The sequence below is a fragment of the Rhinolophus hipposideros genome (genome assembly GCF_964194185.1).
Source record: "Rhinolophus hipposideros genome assembly, chromosome: 2".
Classification (NCBI taxonomy): domain Eukaryota; kingdom Metazoa; phylum Chordata; class Mammalia; order Chiroptera; family Rhinolophidae; genus Rhinolophus; species Rhinolophus hipposideros.
In genome coordinates, this window is record NC_138048.1 from 37490454 (window position 1) to 37508431 (window position 17978).

The 17978-nt window shown below is 38.4% G+C and overlaps 1 protein-coding gene across 1 annotated transcript in view; it reads right to left on the reverse strand.

Annotated features, from left to right (window-relative positions):
- Positions 1–358: 358 nt before the first annotated feature.
- MORC1 (MORC family CW-type zinc finger 1) overlaps positions 359–17978 on the reverse strand; it is a gene marked incomplete at its 3' end in the record, with an annotated part of 160187 nt that continues 142567 nt past the window's right edge. Inside the window, exons 24-27 of the mRNA XM_081077229.1 lie at positions 13003–13090; positions 11410–11463; positions 3479–3673; positions 359–496 (exon numbers count right to left, since the gene is read on the reverse strand). Of these exons, the coding sequence (XP_080933355.1) occupies positions 359–496; positions 3479–3673; positions 11410–11463; positions 13003–13090 (475 nt within the window). The remainder of the gene's footprint in view (positions 497–3478; positions 3674–11409; positions 11464–13002; positions 13091–17978) is intronic.

Consider the following 17978-nt stretch of genomic DNA (forward strand, 5'->3'; position numbering starts at 1 on the left):
TCTGTAGGCTTTCAGGTATTGATTTTGCAAACCACTGTTTTCCAGTTTTCAGTCTTTTAAGTGAAAACAAAATTTAAGCTAAAATGACATTTCCATCTTAGTAGCTCACATGGGGATTAGAGAACTCTAGAAACAATTTCTGAAAGAACAGAAGTGTTAGAGAAGAGGACTGGGAAATATGAAAATTATCAATCACTCTCCATTTCTAAAGAGCATACAATTTCTTTAGTGTTAAACAGGATGAACTTCACAATAACAAGTACAAAGGGAAATACTCTTTGAAAAGAATCTTCCTTTTTCTTATTAGCATTTTTAAAATGGGACTGTCTTTCCTGACTTTTAGTTTTGAGAAGTACTTTCATTTTTTTTCTAAAGGGAGACTATGTCCTGTATCTGCAGTTCCTTTATTTAAAGTGTTCCGGAAAAGGAGATTATCTTCTTTAAGCAAAGCTTCTAAATAAGTGTCAATCTGCTCCAAGTCTCCTGCTGGACTGTCCTGGAAAAGAGAAGCAACAGTCATAGCAGGGGAGGAAGCTATAGGATTTATTCCTGTAATCTGGGTGGCCTCTGAACAGTTCTCCCTATGATTCACTTAGCAATGCAACCCACCTTCCATCTGAATAATGCTTTCAGCTTTTCAAGATGTTTTCACATTTAATCTCATTTTATGCTCACAGGTGGTTAGTAATGTGGATTATTACTTTTCTTCTTTAGTGGAGATTAGTTCAACTGTTTTTTTCTCCCTTCTATTTAATTACTTGATATATTCCTAAAACTTGCCTCATCCTTCTCTGTTGTAGGCTCTCATCTCCCATTTTAAAAATTCAGGAATCTTTAGCCTTACAGATAAAACAAACAAGTAGGAAAATTCCGACTTCTCTGGTTCTCCTCTTTCCTCTATAGCATCTTTTTCCACAACGCTTGTCTTTCTGCCCTCATTTGTTCCATTTTCTGCCTTTCCCCCCATATCTTTAAATTTCATGCTCTCCTTCCCTGGGCTTCTTGATCCATGAACAGCTGGACAACTGCTCCCTCTTTAAATCTCACTCCCCTCAAGCCCAATCATAGCCATCAACTCACTCTCTAACTGAGCTGATGGGTAAGAGAATTTTTAGGAAAGACCGTTCAGAAACAATCCCACTTCTGTTGTTGTTCCCAATACGTGTCTGGCACCACCATTCTAGTTTCTCCATCCCTTATCTCGTTCCAATAACTGTGCTTCTGCTTTGCTCCCTATGCCCTAGATTTGATCAGTCCTCTAACAAGGCTGCACTGTATTGAGTCCCAGCTTTGTGACAGTTACCTAAATTTCCAAATATTCACCGATCCTAAGGAATACCCTATGTAACTCTTTCTGAAACTGATCATTCTTGGTCTGTTCAGCTGAGTCTAATTCAACCCAGCTTGCACTTGGCTACTGCTCTGTACCTCATGGACTAGACTTCCTACTAGGTGGTTCTGTCCTCAGCTTCTACATGTGGTTGCCCCACTCCATCTGCTTCGGGTCCACCTCGTCTCACGTCTGTGCTCTATTCCACTGCAGTTGCTCTGGCAATCAGAGACAGTGAAAAAGGAAATTTCAATTTGGGGATGAGAGTAAATATATTTGGGCAGGAGCCCTTTGACTACTTCTCCAATGATACTAGATAAAGTGTTTCATATTCTTTAGCCTAAAACCCTTCTATCCTTACTAAACTTTGTGAATAAAGCAAATTAAATTAGTATAATTACCCTGACTATTATGGGAGAGAACCCAGGGATTTGGCATAGAAGGTAGAGCAAATTATTATTCTTTCATTTTCTTCCCCCAGCCAAACATAGATTTGATATTCTGAGGACCAACAATTTTTATGAACTTTTTTTTTTTTTCCAGATTAGAAGTATCTTCACTTTATTTTTAGGTCCATGCAAAAGGTTGGATGAACAAGGAAGAAACTAAATTGTGGACAATTAAAGTGTGGTCCAGCTGTCCTAGTTGGGTGGACTCCTAAGGAAACTTGCCATACTAGTCTGGAATGAGTTTTGGTTGATCTGATTAGACAACAAAAAGCTGGTTTATAATTCCAGAAGACTGACCTAGCCAGTTGCAGCCTTTAAGACTTTGTTATCAAGAAGTTTTATGAACTTTTTTGATAGAGTGTGGTATTCAATTTCTATGACATAGAATTTCTTTGGTTTCTCTAGTTTTTCTTGTTAGTGTAACAAGTATCACTGAAACTTTACCATGTACCAGGCTTTCTATCAGACCTTACACACATAAAAATATTCCCCACCCTTTAGAGTCCCAAGAACCAAAAGACGCTCCACTCAAATCCACTTACAGCAATAAACTCAAATAATAGGTTTAGTTAGTATTGTCGATAAACACACACAGAAAAACTACCATTATATGGATAGCATATTAACTGTCCTTTTTAAATTTACTAAGGAAGCATTTTAACTACTGCACTTCCCCACCCAAATACAGAGGAATCTTCTCTTCTGGCTCTATACTTCAATCAAGGAAAAAGATTTCTTGCATTTTACTCTGTATTTAACATAGGATAATTCCCAGAGAAACCAAAAGATGTATATTTTTTAAAGGAAGAATGGACTCTGTCCTTGAAACGTTCACTGCCAGGACTGAAACCCAGGCAATTTGGCTTCAAAGTCCATGCTCATCAACGTACTACACTGATGTACAGCGAGTTTCCCTGTCTCTCCCCAAACCCTTTCAAGGGCAAGGCAAGCCTTCAGTCCTCCTGTCAGGGCTCTCTGCAGGGGCCTCAGCTCCGGCCCCTTTACCCACACAGCCCACACAGGGCCCGTGAACTTCCCAGACTCAGGGCCTATTCTGAGGAAAATGCCATGTGCTCCCGAGCTCACTGTTGATTTCTCAATTTATTTCTAACATCTACAGAAAGACGTTTCAACTTTGGCTACAAATTTTATTTTTATTTTTTTGATGTATTTTATGTAACATTTCTATGTGCTATAGTAGAAGATGGGCCTTTCCTCACTAGCTCAATCTATCATAGAAGCAGAATTCTTTATACATTAAAATATACAAACAATAATCCATACTTATCCAACGTTTTCTGACCTCTCCAATTTCTCCTCTAAGATTAGAGGAGTCGATTTTTAACGTATTAGGATAAAATTAAATGAACATGTTTTGCTGTCAGAAAAAAAAACACAGCAATATTTCCCACTAGAGACATGCTATTGAGGAGACACTGAGGGTAATCAAACTATACCAATAGCACAGGAAACGATTCTGATTTTGTTAAGAGAAAAAAATAGGTCTTTAAAAATGTTCTAATATATACTTTCAAAGTTCACTTATTTATGATTCCCATATTCTTATAGGAAGAGTAAAGGCTAGGTTAAGTGATTGTCCAAGGTCAATAAATGAATAACAATGTTAGAAGAGGAAACTAGCTGAATGCTCTTCCCACAAAGTATATTCCTACTACTGAAATAAAATTTCATCACTTACCAACTGAAGTTTCTGTAACAATGCTGCCAGCTTTACACGAAGATTATTCAGTTTATCTTCAGTAATTTTTCTTTTTTTTTCACATTGCATGAGAGATATTTCATTAATCACCCCTCTTCTATTAGCATCGTAGATAATAGACTGCATTTTTCTCTTCAGGTTTTTTTCATATTGGACCATGTAAATCTTCTGGATCTGGGAATGTTTTTAAAAACAGTTTTAGGATATTTTTAAAATTTACTTTTCCCTCTAATATCAGAAAGAAATTTCACATTTCAATTATGCACACATATACCAAGTGTCAACTCCGTATTATTAGTGGAATAAATTTAAGAATGTTGATACTCTTAAGGAACTTACAATCTGATGGAAGAGGAAAAGAGAAGAGGTGAAATGTACAATAGTTCAGTAACTATAAGATAAGGATGAGAAAGTCACACCCATGCATTCCTTTGCCTTGGAACGAAGAAGGAACCCAGTAATGGTTGAATTTGTTCTCTCACCAGTGATACGAACTTATTCAAGGCACCAAGCGGGCAGATACCTGTAACTCTTTCTCCACAGAACCAGTAACTCATAGACAATGACAGAATGGCAAGCCACTCAGGGGTTTCATGGCAGATAATGTCATGTTATTTATAACTCAAGTCTGTAGCACCTGAGTAGCACAAAAACTATATATAGTAGGGGGCATTCCTGTTCTGTCACTCTCTTTGGATTTCTTTTCCTGATGTAAAGAGTGTGGTCATAGTCATGCATATGACCCTCGCTAATTTAAGAGTCTTGGTTGTTTTCCAAGAGCTCATGTTGTGCTTGAGGTAATCACAAAATAGAAAGGGGTAATGAAGAGGCCAAATGCTTCAATTTCAAAATGACATTAATTGCTTGTATCAACATTTTGAGAGGGCCAGGGGATACTCTGAGAAAAGAGATACAGGGCAAATCCTGTTTTCATAAACATTTGAATGTTTCTGTAGTAAGGAGATTTCTGTGTTCTAATATGACTCACTGGGTTACCAGGAAAATTATAAGGTAGCTCATTTATCTTCTGGGTCTGCCTTTCCCCTCTTCCCACTCCTGTACCATATTCATTAATATGTGTAGGCCCTTTCCAGACATTGTTCACAATCATCAACTTCATCATGATTTCTCCTTTCTATAAAATCTTTTAAACAAACAAAAACTCCTAAATATTTTAAGTTCTCTTTTAAGTGGCATTCATCAACTACTTCCTAAATTTAAGGCATTGAATTTAACTATAGGTGATACAAAGATATATAAGATTCAGTCTTTACCCTCCAGAAGCTTCTAGTCTAAAGAATGAGATAATACAAGCAATGCAAATATTATATTTTATGGGAGAAACTGCATGGTGTCCCCAAGTAAGATACAGATATTATTAGAGTTGAGAGAAGGGTGTGGATTCTCCATTAAATTAAGAGCATTAAAGACCTTACTTAAATATTTGCCTTGGATTTATGCAATTATTTATGCTTTTCATGGGCTATTAATTGAGATGAGTATTTGGGAGCAGGGATCCAAACACCCATAGTGGCAAACACTGCCCATATAGTGTGTATACACACACACACACACACACACAAATGTAGTCTGTTAAAGGTGAGACTTACTTGTGAGGTATGTAGATTGCCATAGAAAGAAGTTTTATAGTTTTAGTCTTAAACTTCCTGAAAGCTTGTGCAAAGCCCCAAGAATTAGACTCTGAAAGCCTGGACCTAATTCTGTCTATTTTTTACCTTATTTCTTGAGTTCTAGCCTCATTCTTCCAGGAAGATACCAGGTTCATTCCTGCATCAGGCCCTTTGCCCCTGCTGTTTTCTCTGTTTGGTAAGTTCGATCCCTGGTCTACACTCTTTAACTCAGGTCTGTGTTGAAACATAGCTCAGATATTCCAAGCTCACCTGAAATACCTTCCCCTTTCCCAATGCATACCATCACTTTGTGTCCCCTGGCTCTGCAGTTATTTTATGGCACATCACATTACATGTTTATTTATGTGTTTAGTATCTATCATGTGACACTCTCATTATGTGACACTGCATTGTATTTTATTTATGTGTTTGCTATCTATTTCTCTAGAATGTAACCTCAAAAAACATAGGTTTGGTTCACCTCTGTATTTCCAATGCCTGCTACACAGTAAGCCTGAAATAGTGAGGAGTTAGGAGAGCAGAAGTGTAGCATTCACATGGGGGGTTTCAGACATGTGGGCCAATCCTGCTTTGAAATCCAGGATACATTCTGAGATCTTGGAGGGAAATCCACTTTTGAACGATCTGGATTCAACCTACCAGAAGCTGATGACTTACAACTAAGGCAACAACCACCCCCTCCAGGAAGCTTCACAGATGCTTCCCGGGGAGGCTCAGTCAAACCCAGGGAATGCCATCTTCCATGGCCTACAGGTGGAGTAGGGTAAATAATTCAACTCAGCTGTAATAATTCAATGATCTAGGACAGGGTCATAGATAGTCCAGCCACTTATAGTTCTTAGTTTTTAGAACTCCAGAATTTTACATCCTGAACAATGGCCAGGAAACACTTTTTTTTTTATGAAAGCAACAAAAATAAAACATACCAAAACAAATAAAATTAAATAGAAATATAAAATATTAAGAACATTATTTAAAAAAAAACAACAGTAGTATTCATCAGCAACAACAACAAAAACAAACTATTGATACACTTGGATCTGAAGGACATTATGCTGAGTGAATGAAGCCAATCATAAATTGATACATATTTATGATTCTATTTTTACAACATTCCTAAAATGGCAAAATTATAGAGCTAGAGAACAATTGAGTGGTTTCCAGGGATTAGGGGTGTTTATATGTAGGAGTATGACTATACAAGGATAGTAAAGGGAGATTTTGTGGTAATGAGAGTTCTGTATCCTGACTTTGGTAATCTACACGTATGATAAAACAAGACACACGTTTTGCCAATTTCAATTTCTTGGTTTTGATATTGCACTATAATCATGTAAGGTGTAAGCATTGGGGAAAATTGGGTGAAGTGTACAAGGGGTCTCTACTATTTTGTAAATTTCTGTGTATCTATAATTATTTCAAAATAAAAAGTTCAAAGGACAACACTGTTCATACACTATATGTGGGGACAAAGCCCCCAAAAAAACAGTTTCCAGGCTCTCGGCCTCACATAGAAAGGTGCTGGCTCGGGTAGTAAATGGCCATCAACTGTGATCAGATGGCCAGCAGCTGTGGCTAGTTGGCCGTCAGCTGTAACCCGTAGGCCATTGGCCACTAATATAACGGCTGTGGCTACGCTAGCAGGAATGGAATGGGGGCTAGCAAGAAGATGGTGGCTGGCAAGCGCGGACTGCTGTTAGGCAGATTATGTAGATCCTGCTTCCTGTGTCTCCAGCCTAGCGGCCAGCGAGAATATATTGGTTTGACTCCCCTATCTATGGCTCCGTGGGTGTTCCTTTTTGGCCTTACCATGTCCTGCGTTCTTGGGCGGGGAGTGGGAGCTGAGACCCTGCACGACAAATGGCGCAGCGAGCAGGGTCCCCCGCATGACACTATAACATTAAGAATATGATTTATATAGCACACTACATTCAAAGTCACGTGCAGTCTCGCAAAGTACACTATTTTGTAACCAGCAAACTATATTTTCTTCAAACACTACGAGAGCCTGTTTCCTGATTTCTTCTTCTGCCTTTCTCAGGCTAACATCTCCAGGAGGTTTCCATAAAAGGCAGCAATTTTGACAACCTTTAAAGCTCACTATAAAAAGACTTCTGGTTGTATTAACATTTTAATTAAGGTCAGTAGAGAATTGTAACAAAATGAGAGGCTTAGTTCTGCTGGATAAACTTACTCTTGTAGAGGTATTTGTGGAGGATAAAAATGGAATTCTATCTGAACTACATTAATTCAGAACAGAATTAGGATTTGAACAAAATTTTAATTGTCTGCCTTGAATTTAAAAAGTCAGAGCTCTATCGTCTCTGGAGTTCCAGAATCCTAACAACTTTGCATAAACTATAGTAGGCCTACAACATCTACAGATTTTGTATTTACTGGCAGGGATATACATGTGAGTGTTTATGTGGACAGTCTTTACAGCAGAAACAATTAACTTTGATTCAAGGAACAGTTAAGGTCCAGATGCATTCAAAGGTACTGATTGCCACCAGGATACAGAGTTTGATAAGAGAGGGCTGTTATCTTCAAAGATTCTATCAACTAGTTGGGGAGAAAATAAAAGAATCTACAATACAAGGCAGAAAATTTAATTAATGCCAAAATAGATTTTTAAGGTTGTCTCAGAACACAGAAAGTCAAGAATAATTTCCCTTGGAGAGACTGAGGAAAGCTTGATGTAGAAGGTAGCATTGACCAGGTTCTACATGGAATAGGAAGGATTTCAACAACTCAGCTCTGGACTGGGAGAGTAGGTAAGAGTATTCTGGGGACCCTCAAGTGGGAAGACTCAGAGACGGGCCAGTATAGTAGATTGAAGCAAAAACTTCAAATTGGATGGACCAGATGGCTTGTGAGAGGAAAGAATAAAAGATGGAAATTCGGGTCAGTTGTACAGGACCATCAATGCTGTCATAAATCACCGACTACTCCCATAGTAGTTATGAAAACCACCGATGTGTTCTGGGTGAGGTGACCAAAGAAGTTCAAGAGTTATCAGGGGTCCTCCTGTACTTAGGTGTGGCTCTTTATTAAAAGTTGCATAGCAAGTTGCATAGCTTCATCCTCTATGTGGATTTCAAGAAATGATTTGAATAGTTTTTGTAACCACCAACTAAAGCTACCAGTCATTAATAAAGTCTTAAGACCAGCAGTTTCATGTTAAGGAAGTCACGATTCCAACTGTTCTGTGTGTTGCTTGCAACACCTCAGCTTTTACAGGAACTCGTGGTCTCCTGAGTTATCTTGCTTTGATTCTTTGAACCCCACTTGCCCTGAACATTAAAGAGATTCTATTCATCATCTATGCTCACACCATTCACCTGGAATAAACACTTATGTATTCAGTCTGGCCCCCAAGACCCAAAAACCTGGCTCCATTACTGACACTGAAAAATTATCATTTAGAAAGCGACATGAAGGACATATATAAGTTTGGGTAAACTGAGATGTATAACAATCTAATTCTTACCAAATGTCTAAGTTTTATAGTGTAAGTATTTAAATCAGTGTTCTCTAACCAGTAGATGAAGATCTGTGGGAAGATTCAGGAGCCTTACTGGTAATTCTTCAAGCTGGCTGCCACAGACTTACAGTTGGTACAGTCCCTGATGGAATACTACAGAACCTGCCTACCACACGCACCCCCGTTCTCTCCCCCCTGATACTTCATTATCAGTATTTCCAGTATATACAGCTCATCATGTACTATAAAGGCATATAGGAAGTACACAATAATTCTTTTATACCAACAGGCTTGGAAGCTGTAGTATATCTATTTCAGGTAATACATGCAAGCTATCACAAAGGTAAAGTATGACCACCTGGATAAGAATAAGATATAAGAGAGTAGCGTAGCGAAAACGGCTTCAAAGTGGGACAAATCTGGGTTCCAATCTTGAATTTGCTACTTATTTGCATCATAATACTGGAAAGTTACCTTTCTGATTCTCCATTTCCTCATTACTAACATGGAGATAGTGGCACCTACCTTCCAAAGGTAACGTATGTAAAAGGCCTACTTCAGTGCCTAGTTCAGTAGCTCTTGATCAATCACAGTTTTACATTCACTGATGGTAATATTAGTACTAGAACAGGGTGAAATATGTTGAAAGAAAACTTTGTGTTCTTTTCTAGTTTGGAAATGTTGACAAGTAGATCTTCAAGTTGAAAATGTTCAATTATTGCCTTTGCTTTTTCAACAAGACATTATTCTGAAAATAAACTCACTTTTCAGTTGAACAATAATGGGAAATTAAGAGCTACAATATTCCTTCATTTCTAATTGCTTGTCACAGTCTAGTAGGCATTCAGTCAGAAACATCAGAGGAAAATATATCAACAGGCATGTTAAATTTAGGCACACCCTAAAATTCAAGTATTTTGTGATACAACCTTTCTAAGAAGGAATCTGACGTAGGTTGTAATTTTCATTTCAGATTTACCTAGTTATATGTCTTTGGGAACTTACTTCACAATTCCATTTTACTTATAAAACAAGATTATTCAATATACTCCATTTCTTACAAAAGAAATAAGACTATACCTTTGCTTATAGCTGTGCTTTGCACAAGTAGGAGGGCACAATTCACCTCCTAATCTTTATAGATTTGCATGTTAGTGGGATAATTTTCCAGAAGGTGGCTGTAAGCATTATTAAAAAACAAAATTTAATTGAGTAAATTTGAAGATCTAAATGGCTTTATTAAGTAATTCATGAATCCAGCAGCATCCCATCTAGCAACTAGAAGAGCTCTCTGAGGGGCTGTACAAAATGGAAGGTTTTTAAAGAAAGAAGGGTGGGGCAAGGGAGTTATTAACAAAAGAAAAGACTATTTTTAGATCTGGACTTCTTTTTCGGGGAAGGGAATAGCAAGGGTTTTTATCATGCAAATTGCCTCTTCTTTCTGTGGAGAAAGGAGGACCACATGACAAATTATCTTATTGGTGTTGAACACAAAATTCCAGATTGGTTGATTAAGAATATATTTCTGGGAAGAGGTTGAAAAAGCAATTAGGTCAGGTATTAAATTTAGGTTTGGTATCATGGGCTTTAACCTAAGTGACACTATTTTGGGGTTGTGGTTTTCTCTTTAACAGCATAAGCACATGGGAGAAGATCTAGCGTATGTGCTAGGGATAGAGCTGGTGTACCTGTTTGAACAAACACAAGTGTCATTGGAGAGCTAGCGTCTCAATATTGATTCTGGTGACATGAAAAGTTCTAGACTGTTGTGGCCTCTACGATGAATCAGGGAACCTCAGTGGCTCCAACACTAATCCCCTGTGCCACCTTGGCCACATTCACTTCTTGGAGTCTCAGCTCCCTTGAGTGTGAATTAAGGGAGTTGAGGGAATATGACATTTTGAGATATTTCTCTAGAACTGAAAGACTGTATGAATTCTCCCCCCACCCCCAGGAAATCTTTAAGAACTAGATACACAGGATTATTCAAAGACTATAAATACAAAAGCATCTGTGCAGAGAAAGAGAGACAGAGATAGAGGTTGTAATGAAATACATCAAAATATTAATAGCAGTGACCTTGAAATGGTTTGGAACTCTGGATGATTTTTAAAAATTTATTTTACCTTATTTTATTGGCATTAATTATATTTATAAACAATGTTATAATGGAAAAATCATAAACTTTAAAACCTGTTGATAGGATACTAAAAACAAACAAACAAACAAACCCCAGAGAGATAAGAACTTGTCCAGAATATAGGAGGTCCTCAAATAATGCTGTTTCATTCAAAGTCATTTCTAAAATGTATGAGATGCCACAGGAAATTAACTCTTGTTTACATCAATAGCCTATGGTAAAATTGGTTTCATTTAATGTTGTTTTAGTTAAAGTCACAGTACCTCTTGATGACATTGAAAGAGGATTTACTGTAATTAAAAACTTTAATCTACAAATGATTTCTGGTTTAGTCCAGTGTCTCAAGAATTCAGTGAATCTCTTTCTTCAGGACTCAGAATGTCATGTTTCCTCCAATACAAATAATAGTCCCACTCCAAAGGTTTCATAAGCTTTATAATGTGGAAACATTTGCATTTTAAAATTCAAAAAGATGTTGCCTTGTGACATCTGATATGCTACACATTAATCTGTCTTGATAACTGAATGCAAATTTGATTTCCTCCCAAATCTAACATTTAGAAATATATATTACTTCTCCTTTGGAATACAGGATCACTTAGAATATAAAGGAATACATTGAAAGGAAGCTTACCTGGCTGAAACACATTTTCAGCTTTCTGTTTGTCTGCTCCGGGCATTGCTCCAGCTGTTTTTGTAAATGATAATAAAACAGGATATTAACTTTTAGAGAATCAGATGTCTACAACAGAGTTAAAACCTGCAATGTCTAGTATAAAAGAAGTATAAAAGCTTAGAACTGGCCAACAGTGATACTGTGATTCTTTTAAGCCTGGGTCTAACTAAATTAATTAACTAAGATATACCTAACCTATTCCGCCCCAAAATGAATAAGGCAGTTCACATAATTAATACAACATGGTTTAAGAAATTGCAAATGGGAAAAAAAATCCAGGTGAAGCAAAAGTAAATGATAAATAAATATTCAAAAAGATGCCAAGAAGGTAGAGCCTGGATTTCTTGGATGGGAACACCACGGAAATAGACGGGGAGTCACTGGCATATTGGATAGTATTTGAAGCCAGAGACTAGTTTAGGTCACCTAGAAACAGCATTTAATAGAAAGAAGAAACTAGTGCAGGAATGCGTCCTCAGACACGCCAACAGTTAGAAAGCAAGTATAGACGCAGCTGCCAGCAAAGACTAAAAGGATGCAAGAACATGAGAAGTGTGTTTTTAGAGAAGCTCTAAGGAAGAAAGTACTTAAAGAAGGAGAAAGGGTCGACTGGGTTGAAGGCCCCTGAGAGGGTAGGTAAGGTGACTACAGCATAAGTCAGCATAGCGGTCACTGGTGACCTGACGAGACAGTTACAGAGAAGTAATGGAGTCAGAAGCCTGATGGGAGAGGGTGAAGTGAGAGTACAAGGTGAAAAAGCAGAAACAGTGATTGTAGACTAGAAAATTATGGATTTCACCCAGGATCAGATTAAAGCTTATGGCACCTCGGCCCAATTAATAATTTGGTGCTCTTATCACTGATAGCCTTTCTACGTGTATCCATCCTTTCTACAAGTCACACTGAGCATGGGGGCAGGCAAGGAGCCCTCCCACCCTCCTCCTGCTCCTGTCTTGTGAGCAGCCGCAGGCCTGCACACCACACTCAGCTTCACCACAGCTGCGCTGACTCAGCAGCCTGGGGACCAAACACTGTGAGCCAGTGTGAGGCCACCCTGAGCACCCCAGGTAGCCCATCAAAGTTTTCCTTCCAATCATGTATGCTACTGGCCCTGAGAGGAGATTTGGTAAATACAATTTTCTTCATATTTCCCTGTGATGTCTCAGCAATTCTAATGAAACCAGTGTTCTGAGCCCCTGATATGGCTGACCCAACCATTCCTCACCTCAGCTTCTCATAAAAGGTGCCTGAAGAAGTGTGTCTATGAGATAGAAACTCTTTTTTGGTGTGAGGGAAGGAAGTGAGGGACTATGTCCCATTTCTTCTGATCTCCGCTACCAACTATTCTCAGGGTGTAAGATCTTCCCAAAGCTTACTTAACCCTTGGCCATACTGGTTTTTAATTTTGAGTTATCCATTTGGTATAGAGATCCTCATCTTCATTTACTTAAGCCATTCTAGGTCCTCTTACTGGTAACACTTTATATTTTTCTTCACTGAAGATTAAGTTCAGGCTCTTCTATCATTTCCTCAGTGTTCCAAAAAGCTTACCTCAGAACTTGCTACAAGTTCCTCCACAGACGTGTAGCCAAATTCTGAAGGTAGCTGATACTCAGGAAAGAAATGCAGAAGAATCTCCCTGGGAATATAAGCACAGCAGAAATGGGAATATACCAGGAAAAGAGACGTAGCACTCACCTGTTAGAGCTGGCTCCGACCCCTGGGTGTTAAACCTCTTGGCTAAGATGGACATTCATGCCCACTAAACTGTTTTTAATCACTGTCATCAAAGCATCCTTCAAAAAGCATAGACTGGGGAAAAGGAGGAGGGTTTAGCCATAAAAGGGCAACAGGAGGAATCCTTGTGGTGATGGAACTGTTCTGTATTTTGACTGCATCAGTGCCGATATGCTAATTGTGATACTGTCCTATAGTTTTGCAAGATGCTAGCATTGGGAGAAACCAGGTGAAGGGCAGAGGGAATCGCTGTATTATTTCTTACAACTGCATGTAAATTTACTCTTATTTTAAAATAAAAGGTTTATGGAAGAAAGAGACAGAGCAAGGGAGGGAGGGAGGGAGGAAGAGGGGGTGAGAGAGAGAGAGAGAGAGAGAGAGAGAGAGAGAGAGAGAGAGAGAGAGAGGAGAAAAAGGAGTAGGAGGAGGAGGAGGAGAAGAGAGGGAGGGAGGGAGGGAGGGAATGTGAAAAGACGGGAAGAGAAAAGAAAAGTGAAGACAAGATAAGACAAGACAAGACAAGACAAGAGAGGCCCACAATGCCCACCCATCTCCAAGCAGTCCAGGAAAGCCCTATACGTGAGTGTTCTCCTTGGCAGAGAACTCAGCATTGCAAAATTCCTGCAAGGCAACAGGCTGACTTTGGGCTTACTGACTTTTTTTCCTGAGAAAATCAAAGAACTTAATTCTCCAGAGTAATGGCTTTCATCAGGCCCCCCAAGACTACTCTTAGAAATCATACAAGGACCCTGTTCTTTCCAAACTGTGATGGCCACTGTTCTGACAGGTGCTTCATTTTGCCCAAAGGCAGTAGCATCCCACCCTCCTAGTGAGATGGCTTTTCTAGAATTAATCACCTAGACGACACATATTTCATTCCTAGGAGACTATGAAATCTAGAAATTTATAGCTACCACATCTTAAAAATATATAGTGTTTTTATGTTGAAGTGTGCCAAGAACCTCATGTATATTACCCAACGGATTAACAAAACTTGTCAACTGTAAAATAATCAGGCATACAAAAGATAAACAGATGTTTCTTATATAATTTACATTCATAGTATTTTAAGTATATTATTTGTGTTATCATTCATTTATAGTTTTAAGGACATTTAATCCAAACAGTTAAAAATCCTCAGCATTGTACAACATTAAATATAGCACACACACACACACACACACACATACACACACACAATGCTCGGAATTATTTTTCTGGCTAGTAACAAGATGAGTAGGGTGGGGACAGAGTGAAAAGGGGCCTCCCGGTATTTGACATGAGCAGAAATCAGATGGCATAGAAGGAAAAGCTATACCTGGAGTCACTGAGAAAGGGGACCTGTGGTCAACTTTATGGCTGGTTTGGTGGGACAGAGGGTGGGAGGTCTTTACACAAACTCTTCTCTCTTGCTAAACCCAGCCTCCCTGCCTCCAGTACAGGGTTGAAACCTCTTTTGAGCATTGGTCCTTTTCATGGTGGGTATAAATTCCTTTGGGTTTAGATTTAGAGCTTATCAGCCATCTTCTACAGAGGCACTTCTAGAAAAACAAGCTGAGAATGAGAATGCAGCACCATGGATACTGACAGGAGGGACCCTAACACATATTTAGGGAGCCTCAAAGAAGAGAAATTAGCTAGCTGTGAGGAGCAGGGGCTGGGGGCATGTGAAGAAAGTATTCCAGGCCTACTGCACTAGATGTTGGGGAACTCAGCATTTTTCTGAAGGTATTGAACCCCCTGGTCAGATTTAACCACTCTTTATAAAGTGCTAAAAATATGTTAAGCGTTGCTATCTGCTTTGTACACATAACTTCCTGTAATTTTTATGGAAACTGATTAAGGAGTTATTCCTGTTTTGAACCTCTCTGGCTTCCTAATGATTAAGGATTTCACCTCCACCCTCCATCCCCACCCAACCATCAGGCTCAGGTTGTTTGTGTTCTCCTTCGTCTCTCTCCCCAGGACCCTGACGTTAAACCTTTGCTCTCTCCTGCATAGGGCTGCTGCTAAACAGCTTTTCCTGGGGGAGTCTGTCTCACAAAAGTGACTAGAAAGAAAAACACATTATCCAGCTCTTATGGTCTCTAGGCACAAACATACAGAGCTTTTCCTTTTTCTTTTCCTGAAAAATTAAATCGGGAAAACTGTTGGATACTGTTAAAAAAAACAAAACTTGTAAGATGCCCAAATCACAAATGTAGGGTCTGAATGTGGATGCTTAAGAATGTTTTTTAAAATCCCTCATTCATTGTCTCTTGAGTCCCTTTTCTCGATGGTATTCTCCAATAATACCTTCTTTTGTTCCTGAGGGTATCTCTGATCAAAACTCTCTCCACCCCCAAAGCTCAGGTTTCCCTTAGGACATCGTGATTCTCTAATCCATGAAAGGTCCTGCAAAAGTAGGCATGCCAGGAGGAGCCAGCACAAAACCATAGGTATAAACTGGTGTCTGCTCACCAGCATCCACTGAATCAAGTATACCATGCCTTTGCAGGGCTCAGGAACCAAGTGCTGCCATTTCCACTGGACTCTTGTCCCACCACAACAGCCCTTCTCCCTTAAGACATTTACTCACAGTTCTACTCCCAGACTTGATAATAAAATCAGGAATTTGTCTTTGTTTAACATTCTCTCTCTTCTCAAGAATTCAAGAAAGAGATATCCAAAAGATCTTCTAGAGCTATTACTTGTATCCAGGCCATAGCAGGGCTTTGGCGTGGGCTTTGATGCCCACCTCAGTTAAATTCCGATAGAATCCATTTCTGTATCAGCAAGTTTGAATTGGAAGTTTTTGTAAGTCAACTAGGAGAGCTAAAATACTAAATCAGCTCTGTCTCTGTATGTGATGTCCAGGCTTTGAGAAGTCCTGGCTAACGGCCATTCCCTGTTTTACTCCATAATTACATTCCTTTCTCAGCAGAGGAATTTTTCCTTAAGAAAAATCTCTTACTTACATTAACACAACTCCACTCTTTCTAGACATGAGCAGGGATACAGAGTTGTACCTGGTCATCCGGCTGTTCTTTTAAAATAGTAACCTAGTTAATAAGCTGGGGCTTGGCTAAGAAGAGCAAGCCTCCTACGTAAGTTAGACTGAAATGATATTCTTCAGCCCAGTACAAGAGAAAAGCCAGGATGAAACGGGAATGGCCTGGCTCCACATTTTTTTTTTTTTTAGTTTCGGGATTACAAAACAATGTCATAGACATTTCACCCCTCACGAAGTGATAACTCCCCTCCCCCAATCTACTGCCCCTCTGACATCGTATATATCTATTACAATTCCATTGACTCTATTCCTTATGCTTTATTCTATGTCCCGTGACTACATATATATATATATATATATATATATATATATATATATATAATTCACATATATATGTGTGTGTGTTTAATGTATACATATTAAATTATAGTTGACATACAATATTATTCAGCTTTAGCTTCAGGTATAAATTGGCAACTACAATATTGCCAAGGGGAAATGAAAGACAGTTTAAGGAATATTATCAATAATGTTCTAAAGGTTTTGTAGAGTGTCAGATGGGCACATGTCTTAGTAGGGAGACCACTTCATGCACGGTGTAGATGCCTGACCACCGGCTCCACTTTTTAAAACCAGAAATTACCTCATGGTTTTTGACAGACCTTAATTGCTAGTGCATTTATTTCTATGGACTTTTCTTTTGCTTCAGTAACTGACAACCTGAAAACTTTCTTAAAACTTATTTTAAAATCTAAGATAACAGAGCATGTTTGTGCTTTTGTAGAGTTGAAATATGAAGTTTGTCTTATTATTAAGTTTATATATAAGCATAAACTGAAACAAAGCATTATAGGGTTAGCAGCTAAGAGCAAGGATTATGAGACCTGACTGCCAGGATTCCAATTCCTGCTTTACCATCCAAGAGTTACATAATGCTGGGCAAATTACTTAACCTCCACATACCTCAATTTTTCTCATCTGTAAAAAGACAAGAAATCTTTCGCTGGTGAAATGTAAGAAAACATACCACATACAATAGGCAAAAGAGAAAATTGGTAAATGAGGAGCTCGTTTTGTTCCAGTTAAAGCCTTACGTTCTGTATAATTCTTTTTCCACTGAATATTTTTACAAAATAATAAGCACAAAAATTCAAGCTGGTACCGAAAAAAAAGAGTTGATTTATTAATACATTTGGCTTTCAGAGTGTTCAGTTGATAATAGTATACGGATCTCAAGCACTAAAGTTTTTACATGTTCATTAGGGAAATCGTTTCAGGAAATTTTAATTTTCTATTGATATCTAATTATAGGAGTGGAGGCACTTTCAAGTCTTAGTGTACTCAATCGGATTATCTCCTTTTTGATTTCAAGTACCTCATTAAAATTAATAGTAAAATACACTTAGATGCAGAACAAAAATTAGCCAAGTAAAACAAAATAAATGATGATACACAGTGGTCCATGCAAACTGTGCTGCAACACAACCAGAGAGGTTTCTCCAGGAATCATTGTGTGGACACACACACACACACACATACACACAGCACACTTCCATAAACATACACACACGTTAAAAGCATGTGATTCCAAACCACGGAGCCAGAACTTAAACCCAGTCTGTCCTTAGTAGCTGCGTAATTGTCTTTGAGAGTTTCAGTGTGTTATTTCATTTTTCTAATCTTCAGTTTTCTTATCCATAAAAAAAGTTACAAATGATACCCATCTCACAAGCTTGTGGAAACAAAAAGCAAATGTATACAATGCACTTGGCTGAATGCCTGAAATATGGTAATGGCT